Source organism: Chenopodium album, chromosome 3 (genome assembly GCF_948465745.1).
Source record: "Chenopodium album chromosome 3, dcCheAlbu1.1, whole genome shotgun sequence".
NCBI classification, from domain to species: domain Eukaryota; kingdom Viridiplantae; phylum Streptophyta; class Magnoliopsida; order Caryophyllales; family Amaranthaceae; genus Chenopodium; species Chenopodium album.
This window is the reverse complement of record NC_137836.1, coordinates 72,743,659-72,754,038: the sequence shown is the minus strand read 5'-3', so window position 1 is coordinate 72,754,038 and position 10,380 is coordinate 72,743,659. Positions and strand designations below refer to the sequence as shown.

At 33.1% G+C, this 10,380-nt stretch overlaps 3 protein-coding genes across 3 annotated transcripts; 1 reads left to right on the top strand and 2 right to left on the bottom strand.

Moving 5' to 3' along the window:
• Positions 1 to 517: 517 nt before the first annotated feature.
• LOC145625337 (uncharacterized) lies at positions 518 to 1,086 on the bottom strand. Its single transcript, XM_081678396.1, has 2 exons — positions 974 to 1,086; positions 518 to 734 (listed from the first exon to the last, which is right to left on the bottom strand). Exons 1-2 carry the CDS (start codon positions 1,084 to 1,086, stop codon positions 518 to 520), a joined length of 330 nt encoding a protein of 109 aa, XP_081534522.1.
• A 1,864-nt stretch (positions 1,087 to 2,950) lies between these two features.
• On the top strand, positions 2,951 to 8,728 carry LOC145616362 (histone acetyltransferase type B catalytic subunit-like). Its single transcript, XM_081671076.1, has 10 exons — positions 2,951 to 3,101; positions 3,201 to 3,242; positions 5,987 to 6,096; positions 6,186 to 6,254; positions 6,369 to 6,407; positions 6,485 to 6,561; positions 6,671 to 6,755; positions 7,251 to 7,332; positions 7,431 to 7,588; positions 7,676 to 8,728. Exons 1-10 carry the CDS (start codon positions 3,023 to 3,025, stop codon positions 8,324 to 8,326), a joined length of 1,392 nt encoding a protein of 463 aa, XP_081527202.1. The 5' UTR covers positions 2,951 to 3,022; the 3' UTR covers positions 8,327 to 8,728.
• A 539-nt stretch (positions 8,729 to 9,267) lies between these two features.
• On the bottom strand, positions 9,268 to 9,915 carry LOC145616354 (DNA-directed RNA polymerase II subunit 4-like). Its single transcript, XM_081671065.1, has one exon. The coding sequence runs from the start codon at positions 9,852 to 9,854 to the stop codon at positions 9,438 to 9,440; it is 417 nt and encodes a 138-aa protein (XP_081527191.1). The 5' UTR covers positions 9,855 to 9,915; the 3' UTR covers positions 9,268 to 9,437.
• Between the last annotated feature and the right edge of the window lie 465 nt (positions 9,916 to 10,380).

Below are 10,380 nucleotides of genomic sequence, written 5' to 3'. Positions count from 1 at the left end.
TGTAATCATAGTGTAAAAGATTTTTGTGCATTATGGAGAAGTATATATTTTGACATTAAATTTATAAAGATTTGATTTATAATATTTTTATGATTTTAATGTAAAAAAATGATTCTTATAATCAAACCAACTCATACAAGCAACAAACTACTTAAGCTATCATATTAAATAAATTAATAAATAAAACCACCACTTAAGCTCTCAATGAAAAACAAGCCAAAATATATATAGTTCGATTAAAGTAATAAATTTATAATGACCCGGGGCATTGCCCGGGCCAATAACTAGTTAATAGTCTAAAAGGGGTATAATTATTGAAATTTGAGAGAGCAAGCATTAAAATCAAACATTTTAACCATAATATTAATAATAGATTAATAGACAATTTAAGGAAATCAAGTATGACTTGACAATGGATTCTCATTATCAGCACGTTTATGTGCTTATATATATAACAATTGGTCTAACCTTTACAGGATACAATATAACTAATTCTAAGAACAAATTAAATGACTAATTAAGAAGAATCAAATTTGTAATATTTATCGACAGAAAGAAGTACATCCCAAGTGCAACTAAGTCCTTTAGGAATAGTAACAAGATCTCCTGCTCCAAATTCAACATAATCTTCTGTTGTTGACCCTTTTTTGTATACTCTAACTTTGCCTTTCACCACATAACATGTCTCTTCTGCATCAAATTTCAGCTGATACTTCCCCGGTGAACATGCCCATCTTGTATAAACAATGAACAAAAATAATTAGATATGCCGAAAGTTAGGACAATTTTCTCTCGAGACTGAAACCTAACTTAGGTAAATAAATAAAATAAACAATATCTATCTTAGTGCGTTTAAATGTAGTGACTGGTAACTACATGCAGAATGACGCGTGATTTTGTCATGAGAATATATACAAGTACAAAACTTATTTAAAAGAGATGAGATCAAAGGATTAAAGAGACATCAACTTACTTGGGCCAAGATTTAATGCCTAACTCAGATAATTTTGATTCTGAGGGATTTTTTTCAACAATAATTCCAAAGTTTTCTAGGGAATCATCTGATTTGGACTGATTAGCAGCCATAATAAATCCAACTTAGATTAAAGTTTTGATTTTTGTTTGAGAAGAAAGCTTATTTGGTTGAGATAAGATTGAAGAAGAAAGAAGAGGAGTGATGGTGTAAGTGGGTGTAAAAGAGGTGTAATAGTCACACCATTAATATATGCTTGACTTGGTAGTTGTTACATCCTACTTTTGTCCTTTTTCACATGGAGGATTATTAATCTTTGACCATGAATAATAATTTGCACCTAGTTTTTGAACATTGATGAATGATATAGACACGTAAATGAAATTCTAGAATATATTATTGCCCATTTTATAAATATCTATGCCATTTATATTTGGTCAAATGTTGACTATTTAGTGTGTTATTATATAAAAATTAAAAAATTATATAGGAAAAAGGTTTATTATTTCTTTGAATATCAAATCAAATTAGATATCACATGATTCTGACCCCATAATTAAGGGTGACATTATTTCACAATTATGTAATTAATGATAAAGCGTTATAATATTTTCTTTGACCATTCTTATAGTGGAATTGATACTCTACCAAATTTACAAAATGGAATAATTTAAAGGTAATATTTTATGCAGTCTTAAGAGTTGCATATAAGCATTTTTTTTTTTTTTTTTTTTTGTATTAAGCTGAGAATTTATAGATAATTCACTAGTAAATCAGGCGAGTAAATAAGTGTAATAAATTTTTATTTATTGGCAATTATTTCCATTTTTAGTTTTTTATATACAGCTCTAAGAGTTGCATATATATTTTTCCATAATTTAATCATGATAAACAATTTCTAGGCCATGAATCCATTTTAAAAAATTGTATTTTAGCTTTAAAGACATGAAGGACAAATAATGTAAACGAGATTCAATCTTATGTCTTGAAGACCAACACCTTAAGCAAATAAGTTTGATGATATCCATATATGCCCTCAATAACAATTATATATGCATGGCATTTATGAAAAATTTGGCATTTACTACCATTAAAAAACATCACTTTAATTTTGCTACCTATCTAAAATTTATTTTATTTTACTACCACCAAGGCACAAAAAAAAAGGGAAAAAAAAGAAAGAAAAGATTTTGCTATCACTTAACGGATTCAGTTAGGGTTTTGTTAGTGACTTAGGCATGTTCTGATTAACTAAACTGAGCTGAACTGAACTATTAATAAGAGAAGGAAATTAAGAACTGAATTGAAATTAAATTGAAGAGAACATGCCCTTAGTGGTCATCCAATAATTTTTTTTTACCTCGATTTGTGTGTCGAAATTAATTTGTTAAGGTTTTAGGAGGTCGTTTTAGCCCTAAGTTTTCAAATTGAGCTTAGCTAGAATTGACAAAAAAATAACATAAGTGTCTCGTTTTGTGTATAAAAAAAATGTATCGATTTACGTACAACTATTTTTTTGCCATGAGATTTGCTCAGGTAAGGTTTTATGAGTCATTTTAATTATTATGAGTCTAAATTGAGATTGGAATTGAAACAAATAAAGCCAATGTCTCATTTTGCGTGTCCATTTAGGTCAGTTTTGAAATTCAACAATGTTGATCTAAACATTCATAACGAGGTATTTACATTGAATATTTTTATTATTATTATTTAAACACGCAAATGCCTCGTTGCTTTAATCAACTAAAGCTAGTGATTGACACATAGTTATCAATTTTATTTCTCAAAGTAATATACGTAGTAGGTTGCTTTTATAAAACACACTTAATTCAACAACTAAAAATTTTCTACCATTATTGGATTTTTTGTTAAAAAAAAAAATTTGGAATTTAGAAGGAAAAATAAAAAAAATGTATTTGAAGTCACGTGCAACGCACACACAATATAAGTAAGCTGATCCCAGTGTCTGCTCTATAATTTCCCGCCTACCTAAAGATTATCACTTCCATTTTTCCCGCTATTCCCCAAAAACCTCAGAAACCCTAAAAAATGGGGCAAAAACACCAACAATCCACCGATTCAACTTCCGATTCCAAGAAGAAACGCCGAGTTGCAATCGCTCCAATCGGTAAGCTTAATCGCATTTCTGTCTCCTTAATTTCCCCTCTTTTTTCCGATACCATTTTTTGTAATTTTCACTAATTTTTTCTCTATTTTTTTATTCAAGATACTGGCGTTGAAGCAAATGAGTGCATTCAAATCTTCATGGGTATGTTTAATTTGTCTCCTTTTTGATAAATTTAGCTCCTTTTTAATTTGTATGAACTGGGTTTTTCAGTCAATTTTATGGAAATAAATTGTGCGAGGAGTTGAGTGGAACTGTAATACGGCTGCTACAGTGGCTTGAAATTGAGTTATTTTGACGAATTTTAAGGAATTAGTTGTGTTATTTTGGCCCTAAGTGGTTTTTTCATTCAAATCTTGGAATTGTGTTTTTGCTTATGAGTAATTTTAGGCTTTGAAGGTTTTTTTAGGGTTTTAGAGAACAGTGTCTGTTAGTTACGGGTAATCTTCCTGATATCTTTACGCCATTGTGATGTGTTAGTCACTTTTAAGGAGTGTTGGAGTGAAATGAGAAGTTATCGTCTAATTTGTGGGCGTACCCCTTAGGTCGGAACTTTTGACTGAGAAAGAGGGTTGGATATGCACTCTGATCTTCATTGTTGGGCTTTCGTATCTACAGTTGATGATAAGGGAGACTCTATGATGTGTGCTCTACAATTGCCTATTATTTGGGACTAGTTGGTGGACCTAAGCCTCGTGGTTATAGCCTCGAGAAACTTGAACTATTTACTTTGCTTTTAGGCTAGGTATTTTAAATCTCCATCTCCGTATATGTACTTGGTTTCATATTAGAGATAAGTCTTGGTTAAAACACTTATTGAGCCCGAGGACACAATTTTTACCAATAGTGGGAGTGAAATCAGCACTTTTATGGCCTATGGCTATTGTACCAAAATAATTGTATTGACAATTGCGTGATCATGCTACTAATAAGAACTTATTTAAATAACTCAAAAGGATATTTCAGCCTCGAGAAACCAAAAGCACATTTGATTGTGTAGGTTGCTACCAAAATGACATGAGGCTAAAAAAAAGAATGCCAACTCTATTTAAGTATTTAGAAGAATGTTGAGTGTTTTTAGGTTTGAATTAGCTTGTATTGTATTTGTATGGTTATCTCAGTTTTTTTTTTTCTTCTTCTTTGTATTTGTATGGGCTGAAATGTTGTCTGGAGAATGCGTATTTTAAAACTTCTTGAATGGATTTTGGCTCATATGCGTACTTATTAAAGAAGTCAAAAGGTTGACCAAATCTTTCTTTCTAATTTTTACAAACTATTCTGTCACTCTAAGTGTTAATGATATGAACAGATTGATCGTGTCTTCTTGTTCCATTATGCCCTTTGCTCAAGATTCCCTATTTTTGCTCTCAAGATTACAAAATTTAAAAATGTCAGACATGGGTGCTGGTTTCCTATGCCTTTCACCTAGATGGGTAAATTGTAATTGTCTTTCTCCTTTTTTTGAGTAGGGAACATCCACATATCTTAAATCTAACTAGATCCAAACTCCTTTAGTAAGAAGAGCGTGCCATATCTCTTTATTTATGCTAATTAACTTATTTAAAAATTAGATTTGGAAGGCATGACTTTTAGAAGATGCTATTTTTGATTTATAGTGATTTTCCTCTTCTCTTGTATATGCCCTTAATCTATTGAAGTTTTTATCTGCAAATAAAGTACATTGGAATCAATCTGTAGACTGCTTTTACCCTGATGAAAAGTGTTTGGAAAAGGAGTTCATCCTTCTTCCTTTCCCCCTTCTACTTAGGCTCTCTGTGCCTCATTTGTCCTTTTTAAATGAATGATATTTTCACCAACTGTTTACTAGTATGCTTTAATAACTGTTGTATAATTGGTTGACCTTTCTTATGCTTCTTCATTTAGGTGCCCGTGCCAATCTCTCTTATGCCCTTTAGTTAGCTTCACATACTATGTCTTCCTAAGTGAATTAGATTCTTTTGATACTTTTGTCTTACATATAGGCATATAGCACAACTAGGTGTAAAGTAGTCAACTTGAGGCCTCTTTTCTGGTTTTGCAGAAAGGGTCACATGTAATTTAGTTGTAGAGTGAAAGAGGAGTGTAGAAAGAATGATTGGAAGACTTTTGTTAATGATATTCACTGGAATTTTGTACAGAGTTTAACTTGATCTCTTTCTTTCTGTGATAAAGAAGAATCTATTGATAAATTTCAGAAGCACTTTAGCTTATTTTTTATTTGGAAGAATGCCTTAGTTACATTACATGTTCAACCCTAAATTTAAAACCAGATTCACTGGATATGTATGTACTGACTATTATCTTTTAAAGATTGGAGATTTGGAGCATGATAGGTCATTATTCAAAAAGCAAATCATATACCCTTTATATTTTTTACTATAGCTGTATCTTAGTTTTGATTAGGAAATGGAAGCAATTAGAGAACAAACTTCTGGAATGTTAGGCCAGAAATAAGTCTGCAAATGACGAATCCTCAGACGTAAAAATTGCCAAGTATTTCAATTGTCTAACTAAAAAAATATTGTCAACAACCGTCTTTGCCTGCAGTTTCTTTGGAAAACTTTGATGAAATCACAGCTGTGATTACTTACATTTATTGCATCTTCATTATCACTCACTGAAAGAATGAGATTTTGAAAAACTAATGAGAAGCTGGGCTACTGTAATTTAACAAAGCTTTGGAACTTTTCATCATATTTAACTGGATATTTTGATGTACTATGTTGGACTATAAAAAGTTTAAAACACCAATTAGTTATTAATGGTGAGATTGGTGACATTTTTAGAATTTGGGACTTTTTATTATGAATACGTACTCTTATTCAGGATTGTGAGTCTATGACATGCTTTGATTGAACTGGCTGTTTCCTTTGTTTTGTGAAATCTAGTTGGCAGCAAAGACGAGGCAGAAGCTGGGACTGGCTATCAGATTGATCCGCTTGATCTGAATCACTTTTTTGATGATGATGGGAAAATTTATGGCTACCAAGGTTTAAAGGTGAGAACTTTTAACCTTCACTTGGTTTAGCATTATTTGCAATGTTTTGCATTTTTTCTGATAGATTTTTGTACAACCTTTTATTGCAGATTACAATTTGGGTTAGCAGTGTGTCATTTCATGTGTATACAGATATCACTTTTGAGAGCTCATCTGATGTAAGTCCTGTAAAATCTTTTTAGTTAAACTAGGCTTTGAAACTCTTTTGTTGTAGCACATGTGAAATTTTATACTCTCTTATGTATCTTGGTCTGCTGTTTCTTTGCTCATAGAGAGGGAAAGGCATCACAGACCTAAAAGCTGCTCTTCAGGTATTATTCACTGTATTTATTGAGAAGCAATGGCACTTTGTAACTATTTGGTTTAATAAGTTGATTTTTTTTCACAGGATATGTTTGCTGAAAATATTGTTGAGAAAAAGGATTACTTTTTTCAAACTTTCACAACAGAAAAGCATTACATCAGGTATCTATTAAGCAGCACTATTCATTTCATGTCCAAGACTGTTTTCTATTATTTGATTGGCAAATACAGTCCTATAATGGTCTATCATCTCATGTTGTTATGATCTCAGTTCAGTTGTCACCAAGGGAGAAGTACTGGTTCAAAATACCGCTGATGGCAATGGTCATTCCCATGCAGATACTACTGATACACAGGTTCTTGATCAAATTTCCCTATGTTTGCATAAAGGATTGGTTTGGTATACTTTTTGCATTTAGCGATTCTCAGCAGAATGTTTTGAACATATAACCATAAATAAGGGCTAGAGTAGTCTCAATGCTGTAATGTGACTTTTTTTCTTTTTTTTTCTTTTTTTTTTTTTCGAAAGGCAATGTATGTGACTAATAAATGGTAAAAGCACAGGGGAGTTGGTAATGTATACTGAGTTTTCAAACCAGGCCTTGGTAGGTAGGACTTAATTTTTACAATGTAACTAGGGTAATTTATCTTAGTATCTTCTTAAAGTTTTTTGGTTTTTTCGTGTAGCTCTCTGTCAATCCCATGTTTTTTTAACACCTATTGGATTCCCCCACTTGTCTCCAGTCAGATCCTATGTCTCATTGTAGTTGACGTGCATTTCCTTTATCCTGCACTAACAGGCTAACAGCCTTCTCAATGTTATATTAATATAATAATTTACCTTCTCTTAGGTTGTTCGCTTTGTCATGGGTGACATGTCTGCTGGGCTTCTTTATAGCCGATTAGTGCCTCTTGTTCTTCTACTTGTCGATGGTAATTTCATCTTTCGTCTTGTTTTGCTGTCTTTGTGAATTTTATTGATTCGTTTTCTTTTGTTGGAGTATAATCTGTTATGTTTGTATGGGCAACAGGTAGCAATCCTATTGATGTTACGGATTCATGTTGGGAGATGTATGTCATTGTTCAGAAGATAGCTGACCCAGAGGGAGACCAGAGTAGATTGCTAGGTTTTGCAGCTGCTTATCGTTTTTACCATTATCCTGATACTTTACGGCTTCGACTTAGTCAGGTTTCCCTTTAATTTTGTACATCATTAACTGGCTAGACTAACTCAAATCTGCCAATACTGACTCAACGTGTTATATTATTGTCCCAGATACTTGTATTGCCTCCTTATCAACAGAAAGGGTATGGACGTCGCCTCTTGGAGATACTCAACAATGCTGCTATGTCTGAGAGTGTCTATGACTTGACAGTTGAAGAACCAGTGGATTCTTTACAACGTATTCGGTACTACATCGATGTACCACGCCTGCTCACTTGCAGTGCTGTGCAGTCTGCAGTTGATACTGCTGCTACACATCTTAAAGAAGCCAATTTGTCAAAGAGAACAGAGTCTTCTCAGCTCTTTCCACCATTAACAGCTGTTAATGAAGTGAGGAAGAGCTTAAAAATCAATAAGAAGCAATTTTTGAAATGCTGGGAGATTCTTCTGTATATTGCCCTTAATCCAGTTGACAAATACATGGAGAACTACAGGATCTTCATCACAGATCAAGTGAAAGCTAGTGTGATTGGTAAGGATACAGGGACTAAAGGGAAGCAGGTAATCGATACCCCAAATGACTTTGGAGAAGATGCATTTGTTATGTACAAGCCTCAAGATTGTGAAGATGGTCATGTTGACGTTGATGTCCTTGATGAGGATCAAAAGAAACAGCAAGAGCAGCAGCTGCTTCAAATAGTTGATGAGAGGGTAAAAGAGATCCAATTGGTTGCTCAAAAGGTATCAACTACTCAAGCATGAAGGTCTTATGTTCCTAGGTACTAAGTGAGTTTAAGGTGTTTGCTTTCCTCTGATTTAGCGAGACTGGCAGAGACATTTCTTCTTTTGTTCTCTCCTTTCAGTTAGCTGTATGATTGTACTAGATAGTCATTTTCAGTGATGTAGGATAATCGAGTTGTTTTACTTATTTATACTAACATGAGAAGGGAGCATTTGTCTTCCTGCTGAGTCCATTGAGGGGAATTCAGACTTTTAGTGCATGAAAATTACATATAAAGTTGAGTATTTTAAAAATTGAGAAAAATTTTGGGCTCACACTTTGTTCACTTCATTTAACTGGTTCAAATGTTATGCTCTATACACTTTGAGGGGGTTATTTGCCCATCAGTGAGATAAGTTTTGGGAAGTAGCATACATCTTGCAGCCCTTGTTATTATTACAGGTAGACCAACTCGTGTAGTAGTTAAGATAATTGTAAATATGATCATCTATGGGTAGTTCAATAGTCCAATTTGATACAGGGATGCAAAATAATGCCGTGCTTGTAGAAGACATCGGTACATTACTCGCTAGATGTCAGCTAGAGTTTCCAGACGGATTCAAGCAAAGGCAGAAAACTAACTCAATTAACCGGAGTAGTAATAAATTGAGGGATTTATACCATCAAGTAAAAATTTGCTCCATAGATCTTTTACAAATTCAGAAGTGAATTTTTTGAGGCACATTCAGAAGTGAATTTTCCCATCCAAAATAATGATAATCGAAGTATGAAAACAGATTAATAGATGTTGAGCGATGATTCAGATATTTAAGTTTGCAAGAAAATGGAAGCCTCGTAGCAAAAGTATATGGATTAGTGATGGATTCTAACACCATTCTTTCAAATATAACCATTCTTTCCAATAATTTCAGTTCAATATCATAAAAAGACTATCATCAAACACTTGATATGCACATAACAAAACATTCCAATTACCAATTTACTACCATCAAATTCTCATCAAATTGAACCATACATAGCATTAGAATTCTCAATTAACAATCCTAACAACACCAAATTCTAAAAACTGATGACAAATTCGCGGTACCCAGAAACCCTAACCCTAAAATCCAAACAACCCAGAAACCAAAATCACTCAAACTTCTTAACCATAGCAAGATCAGTAAGCATCTTCTCAATAGCTTCATCATCAAGATCCCTTCCTTTATCTTTAAGCGAAGGTACCATAGCAATGGCTTCTTCAACAGTTTCTGGGCAAAGATTACCAAGAACAGCGAGCTCGAATTCGGCTAATTGATGACGACTAAGAATCTCTCTAACCTGTCGAACAGCATCTGGGTTTTTGTATCGACTGAATCGCTTAACATATTGTAGAGATTTCTCGAAAACTTGAGGCATCTGATTCAAGGGATCATCTGAAACTTGCTGTAATTGTTCTAATCTGTGTTCTAGAATCATGGCTACTTCTCCATTCATCAAACACTTTGCTTTGACGAAATCTTCGCCCAGTTTTAGCTCTGATGCATTCTCTTCTTCTTCTCCTGACATTGTAGATTTGTGGAAAAAGAGGGAGATTTTCTGGGGTTTGAGAGAGGGAAGAAGATGTTAGATGGGTTTTGCACTTTCTTAATCTCAACCTTTGTATTTATAAGGGTAGTGGAGCGCTAATTCCAAGTTGCTCTACAAGAGAAACAACTAATGTTTCTCTATGGGCTTATGAGTCATTTTCGACATTAAGTATGGGGTACATTGGTAATTTTGAAACGCTTACTAAGTTAGACCGTGTTATGAGGTGGAATGGGTAATTGTACATTAAGGTGAGGAAACTGCCAGGTGGATCAGCCAAACTTTAACGCCGTTATATCCATTCATAGTAAAAATAAATTATAATTTTAATATAATAAAAACAAAAAATAAAATAATTTTAATCTTTATCAACAACAACAGAATTAACATAATTTTAATCTTTATCAACAACAACGGTATTAACATAATTTAAAGACAAACAAAAAATATTTTATTTTCTATCAACAACAAAAGAAATCCGTGGAAATTTACCAGCAACACATGATGA

Coding starts and splice junctions, on each gene's coding strand:
- LOC145625337 (XM_081678396.1), bottom strand. CDS start 1,086: ATGGCTGCTAATCAGTCCAAATCAGATGATTCCCTAGAAAACTTTGGA. Junction 735..973: donor GGCATTAAATCTTGGCCCAA/GTAAGTTGATGT, acceptor TGTTTATACAAG/ATGGGCATGTTCACCGGGGA.
- LOC145616362 (XM_081671076.1), top strand. CDS start 3,023: ATGGGGCAAAAACACCAACAATCCACCGATTCAACTTCCGATTCCAAG. Junction 6,408..6,484: donor ACCTAAAAGCTGCTCTTCAG/GTATTATTCACT, acceptor TTTTTTTCACAG/GATATGTTTGCTGAAAATAT. Junction 7,589..7,675: donor TACGGCTTCGACTTAGTCAG/GTTTCCCTTTAA, acceptor TTATTGTCCCAG/ATACTTGTATTGCCTCCTTA.
- LOC145616354 (XM_081671065.1), bottom strand. CDS start 9,854: ATGTCAGGAGAAGAAGAAGAGAATGCATCAGAGCTAAAACTGGGCGAA.